General features: G+C 38.4%; 1 protein-coding gene and 1 long non-coding RNA gene across 3 annotated transcripts in view; one reads left to right on the top strand and one right to left on the bottom strand.

The window, feature by feature from the left end:
- Window positions 1–307: 307 nt before the first annotated feature.
- LOC119036285 (uncharacterized) lies at window positions 308–14,794 on the bottom strand. 2 transcript variants are annotated; one of them, XR_005079965.2, is made up of 3 exons: window positions 14,652–14,794; window positions 11,669–11,810; window positions 308–1,065 (listed from the first exon to the last, which is right to left on the bottom strand). It is a non-coding gene; the product is annotated as an uncharacterized LOC119036285 (long non-coding RNA). The 2 variants fall into 2 exon arrangements; XR_005079964.2 differs by lacking the exon at window positions 308–1,065 and adding an exon at window positions 9,432–9,851.
- Window positions 14,795–14,908: 114 nt separating this feature from the next.
- Window positions 14,909–22,817, top strand: part of ABCA5 (ATP binding cassette subfamily A member 5) — a 62,413-nt gene continuing 54,504 nt past the window's right edge. The window contains exons 1-2 of the mRNA XM_053656456.1: window positions 14,909–15,103; window positions 21,684–21,800. Coding sequence (XP_053512431.1) covers window positions 21,699–21,800 — 102 coding nt within the window. The 5' untranslated portion in view covers window positions 14,909–15,103; window positions 21,684–21,698. The remainder of the gene's footprint in view (window positions 15,104–21,683; window positions 21,801–22,817) is intronic.

Raw genomic sequence — 22,817 nt, 5'->3', positions numbered from 1 at the left:
TCTATTTATCTATCTATCTATCTATCTATCTATCTATCTATCTATCTATCTATCCATCCTCTTAAAGTTTTTTGAAGCTTGTTCTTTTAACATTTCATTTCATCAAATTAGACTTAGCTTCCATGGAATTCTTTCATGGATGTACCACTATATTTTGAAATTCCCAGTGTCAGTAATATTTCATAGAGATAAAAATGTCCATGCAGGAATCCCAAAACAAAGCCAACAAACACATAAGAAAAAAATTTAAAACTTTCCATCATTTTATTGTCTCCACTTTTATATTTGTAGGAAAGAAAAGCTAAGAACTAAGACTTGAGGTGGTTTTAGGGCCATTTATTTATAAGATCAACATTCAAAGACCTATGATATAGGTCCTTTTCAATTTAAAACCCTCACCTACTTTGCGGAAAAAAAAAAAAGATGGTCATTTTTGTTAGAAAACAGTAATACAGAAAAATGGCTATAGAAACAAAGTATATGCTCCCTCAGTAATTTCTCTTAGCATGCTTCTAAATAAAGCCATGGTAGCAGAACACCCTTTTCCCCCCTGTGCACCCTAAATTGCTATTTGTTCATGTAGAGTAATTTTCTCTCCTTCGGCACGCAACAGAAACCAGTGACTGAAGAAGCAGAATGAAATTAAGAACTAAATTCCTCTCCCCATCCACTCCTGTACTGAGAACATTATGCTGTGCTCTGTGGAGAATGCAAATATTTACAGCATAAGTTAATGTGCCACTAACTAGTGAAAGAAATTTGCCCATTATTGCCACTGACAATTACCTTGCGGATAAATTCAGGGTTGTGACTTCATGTCTGACTCACTTTTCCATTCTCACTCCATCCTTCACTCACCTGCTCCATTCAGTATTACTTTACAGCACATCGTGCACTGGTTTCCCAACTTTGCCCTGAGTTGGCACCAAGGGAGTGGGAATGAAAATATCTTTCACGTCAGTCTGTCTTGCCTCACAGCATTCTCAAGCTGTTTTCCCCCATTTTAGCATTTTCAAGGGCAGTTCTGTCCTCTGAAAGCTGGTTGGGTTTCCATGGAAGAGGTGCCTGCAGAGCCGATCATTGAAAAAAGAAGAGAGAAAATTAAATTCTCCTGTGCTGACTTAATGACAGAAGAGGGCAATCCAATGTCAAACAAAGGCTATTTCAAAAGTCGATCTTAATGAATATTTGTTTTATAGAAAACCCAGCCATAATGCCCTTAGCCCAGGAAATTGTTCTTATGGGCTTGGAGTTTGCATCTTAAGGTTATTTTTATAGCATCTATGTTGGTTTTCAATTGCCATAAATAGAGGAAAAAAAACCCAACAAACCACTGCGTTGAGGAATTGGAATGATAATTTGAGCAGACTGATGAGTGGGTAGGCTATGGAATAAAAATGCCAGCTCTTCATATAGAAAAAATGTTCTATTTCAGAAAAAACAAAACTTCTGTGGTTCTAAAAAAGTCATTTCGATGCTGCTTGTTTTGTTCAGCAGTGCAGGTATAGCGAGTCTAACTTCTCAAATGTCTCATGCTCTTTAAATTGAACAGAAAAAAATATGTAATTAGGTGTGTATAATTTACTTGGAATGAAATTCAGTTCAAATCTAATTTTTCCTCCATGCCCCTTGTAGTGGAAAATGCCAGTTTTTTTAAGTCTTATAGGAGAATGATGTTTCCTTATATTGGGATCCAATACAATTGAAGTCACTCTGGAAAATAATGTTCATGTAGTTTCAATGGAGACTTTTAGAAAAGACTTGTGTCTCATGCAAAGAACATTTTGATTCCTATTGGAAGTCAGGTGGTGTTTCTCATCTTTCTGTTGACAGGTATCCCTCTCCTAGAGGGTAGCCCAGGAAAGCTGCAATTCCCCTGCACTTGGACTAGGAGCTAGAGAGTGAGTGCACTGGGGATTCCGCCAAAAGAGGAAACCTCTAACAGCATATCAACGTGCCATAAAATAGTAAGTCACAGCTTTATCAAGACTGCTTAAGACAATGTGTTTTAGACAAATTAGAAATGACTAGGCCCTGATCTAAAAGAAAAATAATAACCATATTGCAAGATCACTCTGTGCCAGGCTGTATACTACCTGGGTCACTTGTATTACATCATGAAATTCTCATAACCACCCTGCAAAATAGTTACTATTATTATTTCCATTTAAAGGGTGAAGTTACTGAGACTGAGAGATGTTAATTTATTTCCCCAAGATCACACAGCCATGATGTGTTAGAACTGTGATTTGGATCTACAATTTGGAAACCACTTTATTGCCCCTGATTCTCCACAAAGTCTTTGAGGTTATAAGCAGCATGTCTGTGATGGAGGAGTTGAAATATAACATTTCTGTGACCCCCATATTATTAAGGTATATTTTGTTCCCTATAAAGGAGCTGAAGGTATAAATTTGACACTTTGGAATAAGTACATGTTTTAAAGATTTCACCATGCTTGATTTTTTAAACTGGCAAATGGTCTTAGTTTCCCTAATGTAGCTGTGAATGTAGGGCCCAGGGCCTCTTGTTGTCTTTTAAATGCTTTGCAGTTCTGTAAATTGCAGGAAAGTTGGGATAATGCAGATGCTTCTCGTCTCTATAAAGGCAAATGAATTTCATCCAGAGGAATACAGATGATCTTCATTTTGTATTTGTATATAAATTCATGATTGCCCCACCAAGGTTTTTTTTCCCTTTAACACTTCCTTCCCTCTGAGTATCTATTACAGGGCCAACTCCAGCCCAAACTTTGTCTTTGTCTGGTCCACTAAGAATGATGTTTGCATTTTTAGTGAACAAAAAATATTTTGTGTCATGTAAACATTGTACAAAATTCAGCTTTAGTGACCACAAGTAAAGTCTGATTGGAACAGCCACGCTAATTAGTTTACATATTTTCTATGGCTGCTTTCCCGCTACAACAGCAGAGTTGAGTAGTCACTACTACAGAGACCAGGTTCAACCTTCTTGGCCTTTACCTCCTCCCTACTCATCTACACATTTTGACTCTTTCCTGGATCTGCCCTGACCAGACTCCCAGCAACTGAAAGTATTCTGAAATCGCCTTTGTTCTTTGAGCTCCCAAAACACTGGACAGCCCCATCAGGAGAGGAGGTGTGGGTGGGGCTACCAGCAACCGCTGCTGTCTGTTTTGTTCCTGGGGTTATTTCCTCCCCCCCCAACATTGTCTCTGCTTCACTGACCTCTTTTGGCCAAACCATTGCTGCCTACCTTTGCCTCCTCCCTAATCCAGCTCTGTAGTATTACAAAAAAAATCACATTCATTTGCTACTATTCTAGTGTGAACCACATTAATTTAAAAAGTTACATAAATTTGATTTTGCTCTTTACTTATGTATCTATATAAAATCCCAGATTTTGCCCTTGGCCTACAAAGCCTAACGGGCCTATCTCTAAACCTTTACCGAAAAAGTTCGTCTACTCCTGGTCTATACGTGATGGGTACTATTCTAGCCCCTGGGGATAAAATAGTACTTGTAGGGACCAACAAAAAAAGTACATATTGTCCCTCTTAAAAGAAAAACTGAAAGAAAACAAATGGATAATTATGTATGTGCAGGAGACTATGCGGGTTCTTAGATAATACACACCACAGTGTTTGGGGTAAAGGTGTATGAAGTGTGCAACTTACTCTCAAATGGTTCAATTGAAACAGTGTATGTCTGTCTACAAAATTTTGAGGGCGAGTACTAATTTATTTAGCACTGAAAATTTTTCATTTCAATTTTATTTTTACCAGTGACATTTCTTTTGTCAATGTAGATACTACGTAGGTGTTATTTCTCACTCTCTCTCTCCCCTTCCTTCCTCCTTTTCTTCTTCTCTTTGCTATTGTAGTTTTCTCCTTGTCTTTGGTTTTCTTCATTTTTAATTAGAAGTATCCAGATATAGGTTTCTTTTTTAAAATGTATCCTGTTGAGGACTCATATTATTCCAAGGCTGTGTTTTTGTTTTCGAGGAATTCTCTGCCATTTCCCCTTTGAATAGTGCCTCCCTTTATTACCTCTTTTCTCTCTCTTTGGAACTTCTATTAGCTGTATGTTGGACCTTCTTATTTTCTTCCACATCACTTAACTTTGCTTTTATAATCTCCATTTTAAAAAATCCTCTGTGCTGTAATTTCCTTGAATTCATTTTCTGATTTAATAATCATTTCTCTTGATGTTTCTAGTCCATCTGTTTAACCTATTTGTTGAGGTAGTTCCTCTTTTTTATTTTAAGATTTTATTTATCTTTAGAGGGGAAGGGAAGAAGAGAGGGAGAGAAATATCAATGTATGGTTGCTTCTCATACATGCCCTGCTGGGAACTGGCCTGCAACCCAGGCATGTGCCCTGACTGGGAATTGAACTTTGATCTTCTGGTTCGCAGGCCTGTGTCCCATCCACTGAGCTACACCAGCCAGGGCAAGGTAGTTCCTCTTTTTAAAAAATAAAATATAAGCTCAATTTATATATCTTTATCATTTTATTTCCAGTATCTAAAATAGTGCTAGAATTTTGTAAATGTTCAATAAATATTTGTTTAAAAAATTAGCCCTGGCCAAGTAGCTCAGTTGGTTACAGCACTGTCCCAATACACCCAGACTGTACATTTGATTCCCAGTCAGGGCACATACCAGAATCAACCAATGAGTGCATAAATGAGTGGAACAACAAATTGATGTTTCTCTCTCTCCCCCTTTCTCTCTCTCTAAAAATCAACAAATAAATCTTTTTAAAAATTAATGAATCCACAAAGTTCTATTCTTTTCCAGATATTTCTATTTTCATCTAATCTGGTGCTTTCATTTTATTTTTTTATTTTCTTTTTTAAATGTATTTTATTGATTATGCTATTACAGTTGTCCCATTTCCCCCACCTTCACTCCCATTTGCCCTGCACACCCCCTCCCACCCACATTTCCTGCCTTTAGTTCATGTCCATGTGTCATAAGTTCTTTAGCTTCTACATTTCCCACACTATTCTTGCCCTCCCCCTGCCTATTTTCTACCTACCATCTATGCTACTTATTCTCTGTACCTTTTTCCCCTCTCTCCCCCTCCCACTCCCCTGTTGATAACCTTTCATGTGATCTCCATTTCTCTGGTTCTGTTCCTGTTCTAATTGTTTGCTTAGTTTGTTTTTGTTTTAGGTGTGGTTGTTAATAACTTTGAGTTTGTTGTTATTTTACCATTAATAGTTTTGATCTTCTTTTTCTTAGATAAATCCCTTTAACATTTTCTATAATAAGGGCTTGCTGATGATTAACTCCTTTAACTTGACCTTATCTGAGAAGCACTTTCATTCTGCCCTCCTATTCTAAATGAAAACTTTGCTGGATAGATCAGTCTTGGATGTAGGTCCTTGCATTTCATGACTTGGAATACTTCTTTCCAGCCCCTTCTTGCCTGTAAGGTCTCTTTTGAGAAATCAGTTGACAGTCTCATGGAAACTCCTTTGTAGGTGACTGTCCCCTTATATTTTGCTGCTTCTAGAATTCTCTCCTTCATTTTAATATTGGGAAGTGTAATTATGATGTGCCATGGTGCGTTCATCCTTGGGTCCACCTTCTTTGGGACTCTCTGAGCTTCCTGGACTTCCTGGATGTCTATTTCCTTTGCCAGATTGGGCAAGTTCTCTTTTATTATTTGTTCAAATAACTTTTCCACTTGCTCTTCTTCTCTTTCTGGCACCCCTATAATTCAGATGTTGGAACGTTTAAAGATGTCCTGGAGGTTCCTAAGCCTCTCCTCATTGTTTTGAATTCTTGTTTCTTCATTCTTCTCTGTTTGGATGTTTCTTCCTTCTAGTCCACTCCATTGATTTGAGTCCCAGTTTCCTTTCCACCATTATTGGTTCCCTGTACATTTTCCTTATTTCACTTAGTGTAGCCTTCATTTTTTCATCTAATTGCAACCAAAATCAACCAATTCTGTGAGCATCCTTCAAAATCAGTGTTTTGAACTGTGCACCTAATAGGTTGGCTATCTCTTCACTGTTTAGTTGTGTTTTTTCTGGAGTTTGATCTATTCTTTCATATGGGCCAATTTTTTTGTTTGTCTTGACATGCCTGTTATGTAGTGAGGAGCGGAGCCTTAGATATTCACCAGGGTGGGGCAACCCACATCATTGGGTTGTGACACTGTATGTGGGGGAGGGGTACAAAAGGGAACAATGGCACTTGCTCAGCTCTCTGCCAGATTTCAGTCACTTCCCCTGCTTTTCATAAGCAAAGTGGGCCCTCCTGATGCTGATCCCTGTATAGTTGGGTTTGTATACATTCTAGGACCCTGCCGGTCTCTCCAGCGAACCCTCCTGTGAGGCTGGAAGTTTCTCCCACTGCTGCCTCAACCCCCAAAGGTGTTTTCAATCAGTGAAAACCAAAGGTGTTTTGGTTTGAGGCTTTATTGCACCTCGCCAGGACCCAGATTGTGCAGTTCGTCCTGCTCCCTGGTTGTTTCTACTGGTTTATCTGCATGTGAATGTGGGACTGCCCGCTCCACCAGCCACTGCCTTGCCAGCCAGCTGCAGCCTTGTGTGCCCCGCTCCACAATCCGCAGCCTCACTGGGTCCACCAGCTGCCACCTCGCCTCGAGTCCTCTCTGCTCTGCTGCCTGTCTCCACCCCTCCTACAGGTCTGGATGAAAGTTTCTTCTTTAATTCTTTGGTTGTAGGACTTCCATGCAGTTCGATTTTGTCAGTTCTGGTTGTTTTTTTGTTTTTAAATTGTTGTTGTCCTTCTCTTGGTTGTTCAAGGAAGTACAGTGTGTCTACCCATGCCTCCATCTTGGCCAGAAGCTATCTTTTCTTTTATATTTTTAACTTTTTTTGTAGTCACTCCAGGTTGTTTAATTAACTGAAGTTATTGGGTACAAATATTTTTCAGTTTGATGTATCTGCCAGTTCTTCCTTGTGGTAGATTGTTCCTTTATGTGGTATGTGAAATTTTTTAAAGATTTTATTTATTTATCTTTAGAGGGGAAGCAAAGGAGAGAGAGAGGGAAACATCAATGTGTGGTTGCCTCCCATGCGTCCCCTTCTGGGAACTGGCCTGCAACCCAGGCATGTGCCCCGACTGGGAATCGAACCGCAATTTTTTGGTTCGCAGGCCCACACTCAATCCACTGAGCTACACCAGCCAGGGCTGGGGGTATGCACGTTTTGAGAGTTCATCTTCAGTGAATGCTACTTTCCACCTCCACCCAACCTACTACTGTGTAAAAGATAAGAGTGACAACTTCATTAACTTTCAAGTAGAAAACCTCTTTAGAGTTCTAACTTATACAGGAATTCCAGTTTTAGCTCCTCCCTAACTGGCTTTAGGGCCACATTTCTTGTTCCTACATGGGGTTAAAAACTCAACTTCTGGCCCCTACTTTGAATTTCTTCTTCATGTCTGGTATCTGAAGATTTGCTTTCTCAATTTTGAGCTCAGATTTATACATTAAAATAGGTATGCTATGTTCATTGTTTCTGTTAAGTTTGGAGGAGGTGGGAAGTCTTATGCCATGAATGTCATTTCTAGGTAGAAATATGATTTTGGTTCCATAGTTTTTGCTGTTTAATGTTAACCCAAATTACCCAAGACCTTATCACTAAGTAAGAATCATCATCTCGTTTTTTATTCTTAGAGTTTGGCAATGTTCTTATGCACATTACCATTCAAATCAACTCTGTGAATAATATTCTGTGAAATATTTTAGGAAATGTAAAGATGACTAAGATGGGCTCTGCATTCAAGAGGCAAACATTACTTAGTACAGAGATTAAGAAGTGTTCATATAGAATCATAAGGCAGAAAGTCTTTAAGTGCCATAGAGATGCACACAGATTTAGAATAATGCCTGCTACAATACATACATTATGAAACAGAATACTAAGCTTGTTAAAAGAATGAAAAGGAAATAGGAAAAAGGCATTTTTTGGTAGTAAGAGAAAAATTTCATGGAAAAGATGTAAGTTGAAATTTGCCTTGAAGACTGAGTGGGAGTTCTAAATGTAATATGGAGGGTAAGTGCTAGATGAGAGGGAGTGGTTCTTCAGGTTGAGGGAAAAGCATACGTTTAAATAAGAAAACAGGAGGGTGGAGAGCATAAACAGGGAACAACAAGTAGTCCAACTTACCAGATTAGATGTTAGAATGATAGTATTAATAGAAAGTAAAAATAAAGGAAATGAAAATAAAGCATGGGTGGGGATGACTTAGAACAGGACGGGCAGGTATGTACAGATAATTTACTTTTAAATTTATTACTGTCTTACATATACAAAAGGGAAGGAAGACTTCGGGCTCAATTTCTAAGCTTAAATTGAAGAACCAGGGTCACATAAACTTTGGTTTGGGGAATTCTCAATGTCTTGACCTAAATGAAAACAGCATTTTTTTTGTCTCTCAGGTGTACAAGTGCCATCTAGTGGTAGAAGAGCGGTACCACGTGAATGAAATTACAGAAAATATTACCTCTTTATTTTTTCACTTGCCACTTATAATTAGCTAATAAAAGTAGGCCATGTTAACTGGGCCTGGAAATAAAGTAATCTAAAACAATATTGTTTTATGGTTGGATTATTAAAATGTGGGGTCAGATAAAAATGGATTATAGACAAAGAGCTTATTAACTATAAAACAGTTGCAAATTTCATATCAGGGATTTCATTCACATCAAATTGCATTTTGGAATGAACCTTAAAGCAGGATTTATTTACTTTTTAACACTGATGAGAGAGAGAGAAGCTGAGATCTGGGTAGGATGCTCTAACCAACTGAGCTACCTGGCCAGGGCCTATTATGTTTTCAGAGCTAGGTGACAGGTGTAAATGAGGAAGAGGCTGAAATGCAGAAGGTAACAGTGTTCCACCAGAATACTCTCGACTTCCTCTTCACGTAACTCCTACTTAGCCTTCAGATCTTAATATAGATGTGACTTCCTCTGGACAATATTCCTTAAACTCTCAGGTCTGTATTAGATGAATCACTTATGTCTTCCTGCCAACACCGATCCCCAGGATGCTTCTCACCACAGTCCATTGTCACTTCCCATTTTTATCTACAGCCCTCATTACAGTCTAAATTTCTTAACAGCTGGTGCCGCATCTGTTTTATTTACTCTTTTATTCCTAATACTTAGGATAGTAGCTGACATACAGGGTGGGGCAAATGTAGGTTTACAGTTGTAAGTATGCGAAAGTTTATTCCTGAATTATTTATTGATTATTGTATTGTTTTCCATATGAACAACTGTAAACCTACTTTAGCTCCATCTGTCTACTAGGCACTCCACAAATATTATTTGCAGAATGAATGGATAAAACAATGAAAAGTTTCACTGTCATGGAAAATGTGCAAGGAACAAATATTGAAAGTTACTATCAATAAAGCTTAAATGAAAAAATATTTTCAGGAAAATTATTAGTAACCTTTTTTATTTATTGCATATCCATTCCCTATAGGATTATAATTTCTTTGTGATCTTTGGTGCTTTGTAGTATTCAGAGTACTTAATTTCTCTCCACCTGAATGAAGAAACAACAGTACATGGCTCACACTGTCACTGCAGAGATTAAATAAAAGACTACCTATAAAGCACACAGAACGATGTATAGCACGTGTTATGTCCTTAATAGTTGGCTTTTATTATTTCACACACCTCATCTCAAAAACTGTGAAGCAACACAGAGTCCAAGAAGGAAGGTATTTTAAAATCCAATTTCACAAATTAGAAAATTAGTGATTATAGAGACTAATGATGCATGAGTGATTGTGCAGCCTCATCCGCTATTAAATTTCTGAACCCATAATATTTAAGTAACAGTTCGTTGTCCCTTCTATGGCATAATGTTGCTAACCTACAGGGAGACAAGAAAATAAAGGACATTTCGATGTTAAATAATAGCAGCTCCTTTGCAAAGAATGAAAACAAAGTGGTAAAAGCTATATTATTTTTCTATTGCTGCTCTTAAAAATGACCACAATCTTAGTGACTTAAAACAACACACTTTTATTATATTATGGTTCAGTAGGTTAGAAGTCCAACACACAGTTCTCTCTAGGAAAAATCAAGGTGTGGCAGGGTTGCATTTGTTTCTCGAGGCTCTAGGAGAGGTTTCCTCATTTTTTCCACTGTCTGGAGGCCACCTACCTTCCCTCCTCCACCTTCGTTGCCAGCAATGATGGGTTGAGTGAGAACACAGCATCACTCTGACTTTCTCTTATGCCTCCCTCTTCTGCATTTAAGGACCCTTGGGATTACACTGGGCCCACCTAGATAATCCAGGATAATCTCCCTATTTAAACATCAGCTGATTAGCAAACTTCATCCACTTTTTCCATGTAAGGTAACCTATTCACAGGTTCCAGGGATAAGGATGCGGACATCTTTGAGTGGACAAGGGTCATTATTCTGCCTATTCCTATTGTAGAGGACTAGTGAAGTCTATGGGAGATACTGACCAGGGGATCCCCCAAATGAAAGGGCTGGTGATGGTGGGCACGGTTTTTCAACCAAAAGTGTTAGAGGTATCACTGTAAGCTACCTACTATATTATTAACTCACATTGATCTTGGCAGACACTAAAACCTCTGGATGTTTTTCACATGGCTAAACCAGAATCTATCCAATTTGGAGTTCTCAGTTTTATTTTTCAATTTGAATAAATGTAGGGATTTTCATATGTTTCTATTAAATTTTATCTTTAGATTTTAGCAGAGTTTAAATTGTTAGTATAATTTTGTTTCCTGATTCTGACTTCAGCCAGCCATACTTTCTAGGCTATATAGGTTTTATTCATCTTCTGATTTGACCATAATGATCATTATGGCCTCACCTATAAAACTGGTGAAAAATTATAAACAAAAAAAAATTATAAACAAAAGTTTGGCTACAATTATCCAACTAACTTTGACTTTACCTAATTGTAATTATATCAAGCCCTTATTTTAAAGTCCCACCTACAAATATCATGGAAGAATAAATGCTTTGCTGCAATTAATTTATATCAAGACTGTACAATTTCCATTTTCATTGAAAAATAAAATCAAACTCCTATAAATGTTCATAAAATATATTTAATTACATACTCTGGAATTTTACTTCTCTGTTTTAAAGTTTTTAGTGTCTATCTTCTTAAACAATTTTTTAAAGCAGGTGATCTATCATCTTTTTCATTTTTTATAGTTTCTTTGAACTTAACAGCAACGGGTCTCAGGTTACCTGTAAACAGCTGTGGGATGTAATTTGTGCCTGGAACACATGAACTTATTGGAAACAGATAGGTGTTTGCTTACTATCTCCTCGCCTATCTCAAGTTTCAGTTCTCTTTCTACATTGTTTCACCTTTACAACTTTAAAGTCTATTTTCCTTACTGAGTAGAGAAAGAACACACAAATAGTGTCAAGTCTCTTTTTGAGCCTTTGCATTATATCTTAGGTAAGCTAATAATTTTGTATTTATTAAAACCTATTCAGGCTTATTTCCCTCTGCCCACTACAGTTAAAAAATTCTCCCCATCTTTTCCTCTTGAAGATACCAGGTAATTCCAGCCCCGAGTAATTCCTCTGTATTACTCTATATTTTGCACCACATAGTTTAAAAGTGAAACAAATATTATCTCCTATTTGATACTTTTTTTTTTGGTCTCTCAGAATAAATGTTGATTTCTTTACCTGTTTTTGTTTGGCTGTAAAGTTGGGATTCTGGCTAAACCAGAAGGCTAGGTGCATCATGTACTCTTGTGGGTTGGTTGACTTTTTAGACATCACATTTGTCAAGGTAGTCTTCAATGATTAATCTCCTTGAATAATTTTTCTGTTTGGAGAAATACAAAAAAATATTTTGAAATCTTTTAAGTGTAATAAAGCAACAACAACAACATTAGTAGTAGTAATAAAAGCCAAACTAAAACTACTTTCAGAGGTCATTCTCTGCTTCAACCCTCCACCCAGTATTAATGAATCATTTCCCTAGGCAATTAAATAACCATCTCTGCCACATTTGAAATGGTAGTTTGGGATTCTATTGTTAACATTGTGGAATTCTTTTTCTACTTTCTCAGTCAAGTCTGTGTTGTTTTTTTTTATGTGTTTTGCCCTGTTCTAGAAAAAAGTACCAACTTGAAATTACACCTAATTTCAAGCCCTGAATTCAAGCCCTAATTTAAATCCTGATTTTAGGAACCACATCATTCTCTTGGCACTTTATTTTTAGCTTGCAGAAATGGCAAATGTTTAAAAACAATTCATAATGGTGTTTAACAATAATAAATTTTAAAAATGGCAATGGAATTTTCAATGTATTGATAATCATACAAAATAATGTATTGATTAGATATCAGGAATACATTGCCCCTACAATTTAGAAATCTTGCTCTTAATTTTGGCTAAAAAAATCATAAGAAACCCATTAAATAAGTCAAGTACAAAATCAACACAAACAGAACCCACTGTTCAGCAGAAGGTTATACTGTACATTGGTATTTTGGGTAGCAGATCTGATTCTCTTTTGCATTAAATACTGTCAAAATTTTGGTTCACTATTTATTTTGTCCCACAAGGCAACCTGTTAAATCTCAATCTATGACTTCTATGATCAATGTATTCCCATGCGATTTGTCTTAAGAATCTGTTAATGAGGTATGGGGATTTAGGTTGCCACCATGACAACCAGGCATCATGGCTTGTTTGCTATTTCCTAGACACAGAAACTCAGAGAGCAACATCTTCCCCGTAGATGTGTATTTAATAGTTGGACCTGGTAACTATGGAAATGTAGATTGGAATTATGTGGCTAAATTGTTTACAAGGTTCATGCAATCTGATAGGCATCCCACTCAAAAAGAAAGTATGTCATAGCCAATACAATACTCGGGGCAGTCTTTTTTAGCATTCTGTTATGTTGTTCCCACGGCCACAAGATCATTGTAGGTTTGTCACTCATTCCTTAAGAATTTCCTTTCCCTTATTTAAAGGTCTATTTTGTTGAGTTTGTGGGGATAATAATGACAACAGTATTTGCATACTCTTGTACATGTGCTTTCTCATCAGTAGTAAGATCAACAACATTCATTGCACACTATGATACATAAAATCTAGAAATGTATAATGGTATAAGAAAAAGCTCTTAATCCCATACTAGTTAAAATTTAATTGAAGAAAGTACATAAATAAAATGATATGGACAAGGCGTTGTGCTGTTGGGGGGAAACGGAAATAATTTTGTCTGGGGGGGGGATGAGATTTTTACAAAATCATTGGTTTTTGGTCCTGTTATCTTGAAGCAAGAGTTAGAGGCATAAGCAAACAGAATGAATAATGGAGAACAGCCGAAGAATAAGAAACTCGGGAAACAAATGCCTTGAATAGTGGTAGAAAAATGAGTAAAATACTGATGTTAAAGCAAGTTAAGGCTACAAGTCAGAAGTATAATTGGATGGCTGGGTGTGAATTAATAATTCAATAACATTTTTTACCAAGTTTATCTTTGATCTACATTTATTAATTTGCCCACAAATTTAAGGCCATTAGAAATGCATTCTTCTCATAGTCAATACTGTTGAGATAATGGAGTGTGGGGCCAGGTAGCTGGTTGGGGCAGGGAGGGGACCACAACTCTGTGGAATGTATGCTTTTCCACCACTTTGCTCTACAACTGAAACTGGTGCAGAATGGTAGTAAATGCAAACTGTGATGGAAAAATCTAAATAAAATGCAAAAAAGATAAATTCTGAATTTGTAACAAAAATGTTCTAGGTATTTCAAAAGAAAAAAAATAGACTATGACTACTTTTCATTACCTGCCTTCTGCCGTATTCTGGTGTAGTTTCTATGACAGTCTATTTCCTTTCCCCCAACTTCCACTGCCAGATTTTTAATCATCATGGATTCTTGCTAAAGCTCTTTGAATTTCCTACTCAATACATATTTGATAGAATAAACAAAACTTGATTTTTTTTTTTGGTAGAACTTGGCATTTCGACTGGTTGGGAGATTTGGCTTAAATTTGAGAAAAACAAGATAAGTTTAAAAATATGCAATGTACATAGAATCGACAGAAATTAAAGAAATAATAAATTATATTACCCAAAGTAAAAAACTGAGAAAAGAAATGTGGCCATACAGAAACCAGAAGAGGAAAGAAAATCAGTGATGCTAAACGTTGTGAGCTTTTCTTTCACGAAAACATTTGACTACCATTTAGGTCACTTTGGGTAATAAAACTCAAAACATCAGTTTATATTTTTAGCGAAAACAAGGTGATAGAGACCCTCTCAAGGATACCATGTGCCTCAGGCCGTTTTTGAAAGTCAGGATCTGCCACTTTCCCAGACTCTCAAGAAAACAGTTCAGAAACTGAAAGCATCCTCAACGTCCAGATGTTCTAGGTCGGTGTCTGATTCGAGGCCGACGCAGCAGTTATGAAAACGAGGTCACTGCACCCCAGACGCTGCGCAGAGAAGGGGCTGCGGAGTGAATCAAAATGCAATCCTGGGAGAGGACCGTTCAAACGCCCAGAAAACTTGTAAGAACGTATTCTTAAAACTAGATGGCACGGGGAAGCAGCTGTGGCGAGGGCTGCAGGCCAAGGCCACAAGGGTTCGGACTCACACACCAGCTCCAGACTACAAGCCAGTTGCTTCGGCCTGTGCCTCACCGGGGAGTGTGGGTAGGTCTCCACAGAGCAATCACATCACGCGGGACTCCCAAGGGTCCACGGCTCCACGACTCCAGGGCGTGCTGGATCTGCGTAAGCGCCTGCCCCGCTGGTTGCGCCCCTCAGAGCCCCGCCCCCAGGAGCAAGCCACGCCCTGAGTCAAGGCCTTCCCAGCCTGCGCTGGTCCCGGTGGGCGGAGCAGCGTCCTGGGCCACGCCACGTCCTCTAGGAGTCCCGCCCCCAGGTGAGTTCAGCTGGAGGCGGAGCCAGGCTTCCACCACCCAGCACCTCTTTCTCGGAGTGTAGCCAGCCCTGCAGCTCTGGGGTGCACGGCGGGGTGCAGCGGTGGGAACGCGCGCATGCGCGTGCACGGGCCTGCACCCTCACATACTTTTCTCGCAGACTGAGCGCGTCCAGGCCTGTCACCGCTGCTGATCCGGCCGGACCCTAAGGTGAGGGTGGATCCGAGGGCAGTGGTGTTTTTGCCTCACTGGGAAAACCGCTCCTGGGGGCCCAAAGGGGTTTAGCCTGGCTGTCGGAGGCGGCCGTTGAAGGGCTGTCGTGAGAGTGGAGGCGATAGGGGGAAGGTTCGGGGGTCTAAGGTGTGGAGGCAGCGGGCCTCGGAAGGAGGCCTAGCCAGCGAGCCCAGTCTCCGGGGAGCAATCCCAGTGCGCAGGAAGCACAGTTGGATGCGGTTTGCTCTTCCCAGGGGGATGGTGTGCGGATGCTGAGGGGGTCCGTCCAGGACTCAGGACCCGGGACCGGCCGTGGGGCACCTGCGAGGCTGCGTCTGGCTGGACGTGGTGGTGTCCATCCTCAGGAATTGGTGACTGATGGAAGATATTGTGCAGTCAGGTCCCCTCTGAGCAGCAGGATCATTAATTAGCGTATTCGTTATTCCTAAGGGTTCGTGCTCATCACCAGTGTGCATGCAGAGGGAGTTGGGTGATGTGAAAATGCGCACATCTCGTGACACGGTTTGGGGGGAAGATACCCTGATTCCGAAACCCCAAAGAAAGGCCCCTCGCGTGCAAATATTTCAGTATATATGAAAGTTAGGCAGGCTGGAGGCATTGAGCTCGGTTTAAGGCGATAGTAGCCCGAGGAAGGTTTGTCTTGGGCTCCCGAGGCTTAGATGTGCATTTTTAAATAAACAAGTCTTAAAGAAGGAAGACATTCACTTCTGCTTTCCATCAAGGACATTCTGAAGGAACAGAAGGGTACAAAACTATACATTGGACTCCCGAGTATGAGCCACACTTGATATTCACTCTTTTAATCACAACAGCAGCTTTGAGAGGGTGGAGGGGTTATTCTAATTGTGCAGATATAGAAAATGAGCCGCCAAGAGGTTAAGTTGCTTGTGGAGGTCTCAATCCAGGGATGCCAGACTCTAAATTCTTTATATTTTGTGTCTGCCCAAAGAGAGATATTACATGTTTTCAGGGAAAACTCCAGACAAGAGAGCATTAATTTAATTAGGGCAATTAGGGCTCTTGGGGTATTTGGGTTTAAATCAAACTAATAATGCATTAATTTTTTAATATGTGCTATTTAAGTGTATTTGTCTTTGAAAGGGTTTGTAGTATAGGGAAATCTTGCATTCAAGGTAAAAACAAACTTATTAGTAAATCCCATGTTTATTTGAACGTCTTACTTTGTAAATACTAAACTATGTGCCAAGAGTACCAAAATGAATACACTTTATAATCTCTGCCCTTGAATTTAATTCAGAAAATGATCTTACAAAATAATTCTGTAATATTTAAGTAGTAATCTTCACAGGTGTGTGGATTAACTGGATTTAAATAGTCGTAAGCACAAGCTTTTAGGATCCATTAAAAAAGGTGTTGGGTAGCTTATCATGTACCATTGCATTATTATTTTTCCATTCAGCAAGAAATGCTGCCATAAAATTTAGGTTAAATCATATTGACAATTAGTATTTTGTTGTACTCTTTACACTTCCTTCAGTGAATTTTAAAATAGTAGAGAACATTTTTAATGTATTCCCTGTTTAGTTGAAAGGCTTGATTTTATGTTGCTTTTATTTCATTAGTTGAGAAGCCAGTGTGGGCAGGATTTCTTTCAAGTCACCTGCCAAGTGTGTTCTTACCCTCTTACTCCGAAAAATAAATGTTAAGTTAAAAGTACAGGATGGGGCAAAAGTAGGTTTACAGTTGTTCTAAAGAAAATAATACAATAATAAATAAGAATATAAGAATAAACTGTTTCATGGACTCACAACTGTACACCTACTTTGGCCCTGTCCTGCATAGAAAAATAACAGATTTCATATAAGCATTTATGGCTCAAAGTTCTAATGGACAGAGTTTTCCGTTTAATAACATTACATTAGGCATAGCTTTAGGTAAATGGGTAGAAGGATTAGTAGGGTATTTGAGAAATTTCTAATAGCTTCACTTTTCTCAGTGGAATAGGAATCAGATCATAATCTGAGGGTGATTCTGCAGGTGGATGCTTGGAGGTTTGGGGGTTTGGGCAAGTGCATGGACCAGTGAAATGTGTGATTGCCAAGCAATGAAACAATCACACCGAGGTATGAAAAGCCTGATAATGGGGTGCTGTATACGAGTACACAAAACTGTGTCTGCTTTGGTTTGGCAAGATAGGTATTTCACAACCCATTTCCATGACCTGTTTTTACAGTTGTCTGGACCATACAAATTCGCTTTGCCTGTGCCTCTGCCATAGTGCAGGTATCCTTGTTCTTTATGCAAGTTAAGCCCTTCCAGGAGTTGAGCTTTTCCATTCTTTTTTCTCTGCCTGGAATTTGCTTTCCAGTCTTTTTCAAGCTCTTCTCCCCACCTTACACTGATCACATTATATTAAATTTTATGTATCTGCAAAATCAGTGACAGAGTCTAACTTAATTTTTGTCAGTATGTTTAGTGCATAAGTTTCTCAGTAAATGTTAAATGAATTTGCCACTTTTCTTCTTTCTTATTCCTTTAATCCATAACAGGGGTCAGTAGAGAGCCAGATAGTAAATATTTTAGGTTTTGCAGACCATCTGGTCTCTGTTTCAGTTACTTAACTCTGCTGTTTAGCACCAAAGCAGTCATACACAATAAAGAAATAAATGAGCATGTCTGTGTTCCAATAACACTTTATTTATAGATGTGAAATTGAAATTTGAATTTCACATAATTTTTACATGTCACAAATTATTATTCTTTGATCCTCCCCACCATTAAAAAATGTGAAGCAACACTCAACTCAGACTGTGCAAAACGGGCCGGATTTAACCACCACCTGCTCCACGGTAATTTGCAGGCCTTCGATCTATGTACAAGGACACTCAGCAAGCACTGATAAACTGATGTGCAGGAAGGCAATATTGGTTATAATATTGCCATCAGTGTTAGAGAAGCAAAGATAAATAAAGCAGGTTTTTTGTGTTTTGTTCTTGTCAAGGATCTCATGATCAAGTTCAAGATTAAGACATGTAAACAAATAGTGCTGACAATTTGGTAACTGCAGTTACAGTTTATTGGATATGGATGTGGAACAAAAGAGTGATTTAATCAGCTTTGTTTGTGTGGACTGGAAGTAACCACTTAACAGTCATCTGTTGGAGACAGGGAACAGGTTCAGCCTTTCTGGGGAGCTTTCAAGCTTGCTCAGGTGGTTGACCACATCTGTTAACCAGGAGGCTATGAACATCAGGATGATTTCCATTTCTTTGTATGCTGTAATCTGACTTCATTCCTCAGAAATAAAACTAATGCAGTCCAAATGATTTTTCCCCTAACAGTTATTTCTAAAGGTCATGTACATTTTGTATTGCTTTGAGAAAGGTGAAATATGTTTCACAGCACATCAGTGTAGTAAGTAATACTTCCTTAATAAATTAATAAATGAATTTGATACTGAATTTTGGATCATGTAACTTCTAGTCTTTAAATCCATTATTAATATATTACAAAAGGAAGGTGGGCTTTAGTAGGCTTTCAATTTTCTTGCAATTTATTGGGTTTATGGTGAATTTTTTTTCTAGGAAAACATTCACCTAGAAAAGTTACATATTCGATGAATTCTTCAATGATATTAGATGTTTAAAATGTATCTAATTATGATTTAAAGCTGTACAGCACACTTAATGCATTCCCCAGGTATGCTGTGAAGCAGTGAAAAGTAACTTAAAAAATTTTTTAAAATTTGGCCCTGGCTGGTGTAGCTCAGTGGATTGAGCCAGGCCTGTGAACCAAACAACCGTGGTTCGATTCCCGGTCAGGGCACATGCCTGGGTTGCAGACCAGTTGCCAGCAGGGGACGCACTAGGGGCAACCACACATTGATGTTTCTCTCCCTCTCCTTCCCCTCTAAAGATAAAGAAATAAAATCTTTAAAAATTTTTTTTAATTTGTATACTCTTATTTCTGTCTTTGTCATTGTTCTTTACCAGTTAAGCACTGGGTTTGTTAAAGAGTTTTAAAGATACTGCATTGGTAAGAGTTCGAGTTAGAACCATATCAAATATTTTAAGTTCTAAAAATTATGTTTAAAAAGCTATTAGACGTTTTACTGCATTTCAGTCCTGAACTTGTATTTCAAGGATCATCTTCTAGTGTATGTTGGAAAAGAGAGGGTCTCATGTATGTTCTCTGCCCAGAGAGCTGCTCTTCAGTGTTACGTGGTCCTCTCCACCATGTCTGACTCGGCCATGTGCTATGCGAACTGTATGACCACAGAGCGAACTCCTGGATATGGTCTGTTGATTCTGCTGCCACTTCCAGCCAGTGCTAACCTGTGGCACAGTCCAGGCATTCTTTACTACCTCCCCTTTTTACTCTTTTGAAAATCTCCACTTGCTGAAGCCCTTTTTAATAGCTGCTTTAAAGTTTTTGTCAGATAATTCCCAAATCTTGGCATTGGCTTCTATGGATTTTCATTTCTTAAAACACTCAATATGTTCCACATAATTCATTTGCCAAATAATTTTGGATTGTAAGGAACTTTTGAGCTTTGTTTTATTCTGGTGGAGAGTGTTGATATTTTCTTTTAGCCTGCCGTCAACCCAGTTAGGTTCAGGTTGCAGGTTTCTGCCCACACTCTTTCAGCTGTGGCTCTAATTTCAGTTTTGTTTTTCCCTTCTTTTTGTTGCACAAATATAATTTGCCTTTCTTGCATGAGAGCATACATGTGGAAGTGCTGGAAGTAAGGGGGCCACTTAGTTATCAGCTCTTGCTGCATCAAGTACTAAAATTATTTTCTGTGGAGATACAGGCATTCCTTGGCAAGTTTTGTATCGTGCTATTGGCATGTCACCAAAGACCAAGTTTGCCACCATCCATAGGCTGTTAAACACTTGCTAAATTAGTTTATCCCTTCGTCTACCCATTATTAATCTCAGAAATATTTCTGAAGAGGAGTTTGAAGTGGGAAACATTGTTCAGTGTAGGATTTTGGAGAATTCTCTGAGGGTTGGGAGGGAGACTTCACTCCCAATGTTTGCCTAAGCTATCTTTTTAATTGACTTTATTGCTGTTCAAGTACATTAGTCTGCATTCTACCCCCATCACTCCTCCCCCACCGCAGCTGTCCCCCCTCCCTCCCCTATTCCACTCCCCTTGTTTTTGTCCTTTATGGTTGTTCCTAAAATTCCTTCTCCCCTTACCTTCATTATCCCCTCCCACCTCCCCTCTTGCCTTAAGCTATTTTCTGTCCAAAATGCCTTCCATCCACGTCTTGAGCTAGTAGAATTCTACTTATCTTTCAGTGCTTGTTTGAATGTTCTTTCCTTTAAATAGCCATCCCTTGCTTCCATCAACTAAGGACCCCACCTGCACGCCCACCCCAGCTCCCTCAGCCAGCACTTCTCACGGCATCTGTCACTTGGATGGAAAGTAGCCTACTTCATATCCTCTCTCATTTTGCCTCTCAAACTGTGGTCCAGGTGCCACCATCAAAATCACCTGGTTGTTTATTAAAAATTCAAATTCATTGACCGTTCTCAGACTTAATCGAGGGGAACCCATATAAAGTGGATTTTACAAATTTCTTAGGTGGTTTTTATATGCTGTAAGGTCTGGAAACATTCTTTTATCTTCTCAGCTCCCTAAAGAATGGACAAGCACATGAAGTAGTCAGTAGGCATTCATGGAATGAATGAATGCATGAGTAAATAAATTCCAGTCATAAGAAATAAGCACTAAGACCATGTAGCAAGAACATTCCTAAAGACTTTGACTTATAGCTTTGTTGGTATAGATTTCACTCCAAAGGGTTTGCAGTGCAGTTTGGATCTGTCCCATGTATGACACCCCGTGACAGGTCTGGATCTGGGCAGTGGTCTAACATCTGTTCAGTTCCTCAAGTCTGTGGTACCCAGAATAGGATTAGATGCATGTATGCTCAGTTTGGGGGTTAGTCCAGGTGATAATAAATTACTGTTTCTTTCCTGAGCTCCTTTTTATTTTCCCCTCCCTACTACTTTCCTCTTTTCCATCCTCCAGCCAGAAATCTGTGGTTCATTTGCATCATTGGGCTACACACATCTGCAACCACATCCACTGCATGAACCCAGGGGCCTCTGGTGGGAAGTAGAGGAGAAAACAGTAGGATTTGGCCCCACCCTTTTGGAACCATAGTTCCACTTACTGGAGAGAAAGGTTCCCCTGCTTTCGAGTTTGGGCTGCATTAAACTTTTGTTACTGCAGTCTGGCACTACTGTCGTGGGATTACTTGGGGACAGGGTCACAAGAGAAAGTAGAAAAGAAAAAAGATGGGTGCCCTGGTGCTTGCTTCCAGTGCATTCCAGGGAAAAAGTATAAGTCCAGTAGTTATAATTCCGCTTCCCTCTTGTTTCACATGCTACACTACGATTTACTTTTCAGGGCCTTCAAATTGGCGTTACATGCATTCTGTCCAGGTAGGACAGACAACCTGCAGTGTGTTTAAGTTCATCTAACTTGAGATTAAGCCGTCTCTCTGTTTTGGCATTGAAATTGGCACATTCTTAACTATGTGGTTCCATTTTTTTTTTCAAATCTGCCCCCCCTTTCATAGACTGATTCAGAGAACATGGCTACTGCAATTAGGGAGGTGGGAGTTTGGAGACAGACCAGAACACTCCTGCTGAAGAATTACCTAATTAAATGCAGGACTAAAAAAAGTAGTGTTCAGGTAAGTTAAATGTTTTTCTTTTTTATGCCTTATTGCAGTTTATTGTGCTTCTGTCTTTAAGAGATGCTTATTTTGCTGTATATATTTTAATCATAATTTCATATTTTTAGATTCCTTTAGTTTGCTTGTGAAGTAAAAAGCAAAGTAAAGTTTAGCCACAGGAAAGTACCCAAATTACCAATTTTCTAAATGTTAAAAATTCTGATGGTTCTTAAATTTAATTAATTTCTGATATTAGTGCTTAATTTTGAACTTTTAGGCATGCATTTCCCAAGTTGCATGAAATGAAAAATAAATTTCACAGACAATATTACAATGTTGTAGAACATCATTTTATAGTTTTTTCCTCATAGTTTCCCAACTTTTGGCCTCTGGATTGAATTGTTTAATGTTACCAAAAGTATGTCATATGTTTGTTTAAAGTAATATTTTAAAGCATACATTACTCAAAAGTTAAAAGAAAGTAAGAACTCTGGCTAACCAGTTATTAATAATTTTAAAGGATGAAAATATATTGTTTATCTTTTCCTGAAACCCAACAGAACAATTAAATAGTAAGATGAAATAATAGATAATTCATCTCTATTAAAGTGGATGATTCAGTTTATTTAGGTATTATTACACCATGAGTTTTAACTTAGAATTAAATAAAGATGTTTTCATGGTGATCCTTATTAAGGATGTTTGGTAAGTTATTTTAAATAAAGTTATATATGAGTGAGTATATTATGTTTTATATTTTATTGTATTTTACATTTATATGTTTACATCTTAGTTTGCATCTTTTTATTCTGTAACTTCAATTTTAAAATATTGGGTTAGCCAAAAAGTCTGTTTAGTTTTTTGTCCATAAAATAAAAGATACATTTTTCGTTTTCTCCAATAACGTTATTGATTTTAGTATTTTGAGTATGTCAGCTGTGTCCTGCGTGGTATAATGTTGAATGTTCTCAATTAATGTCTTAATTCGATCGCTGTCAACTTTAAGGGGTCTGCCTGACTGTAGAGCATGGTCCA

This window comes from Artibeus jamaicensis, unplaced genomic scaffold (assembly GCF_021234435.1).
Source record: "Artibeus jamaicensis isolate MK-2021 breed Jamaican fruit bat unplaced genomic scaffold, CSHL_Jam_final contig_1998, whole genome shotgun sequence".
Taxonomy (NCBI): Eukaryota; Metazoa; Chordata; class Mammalia; order Chiroptera; family Phyllostomidae; genus Artibeus; species Artibeus jamaicensis.
The sequence above is the reverse complement of the archived record's forward strand: the minus strand, read 5'-3'. Positions and strand labels throughout refer to the sequence as shown.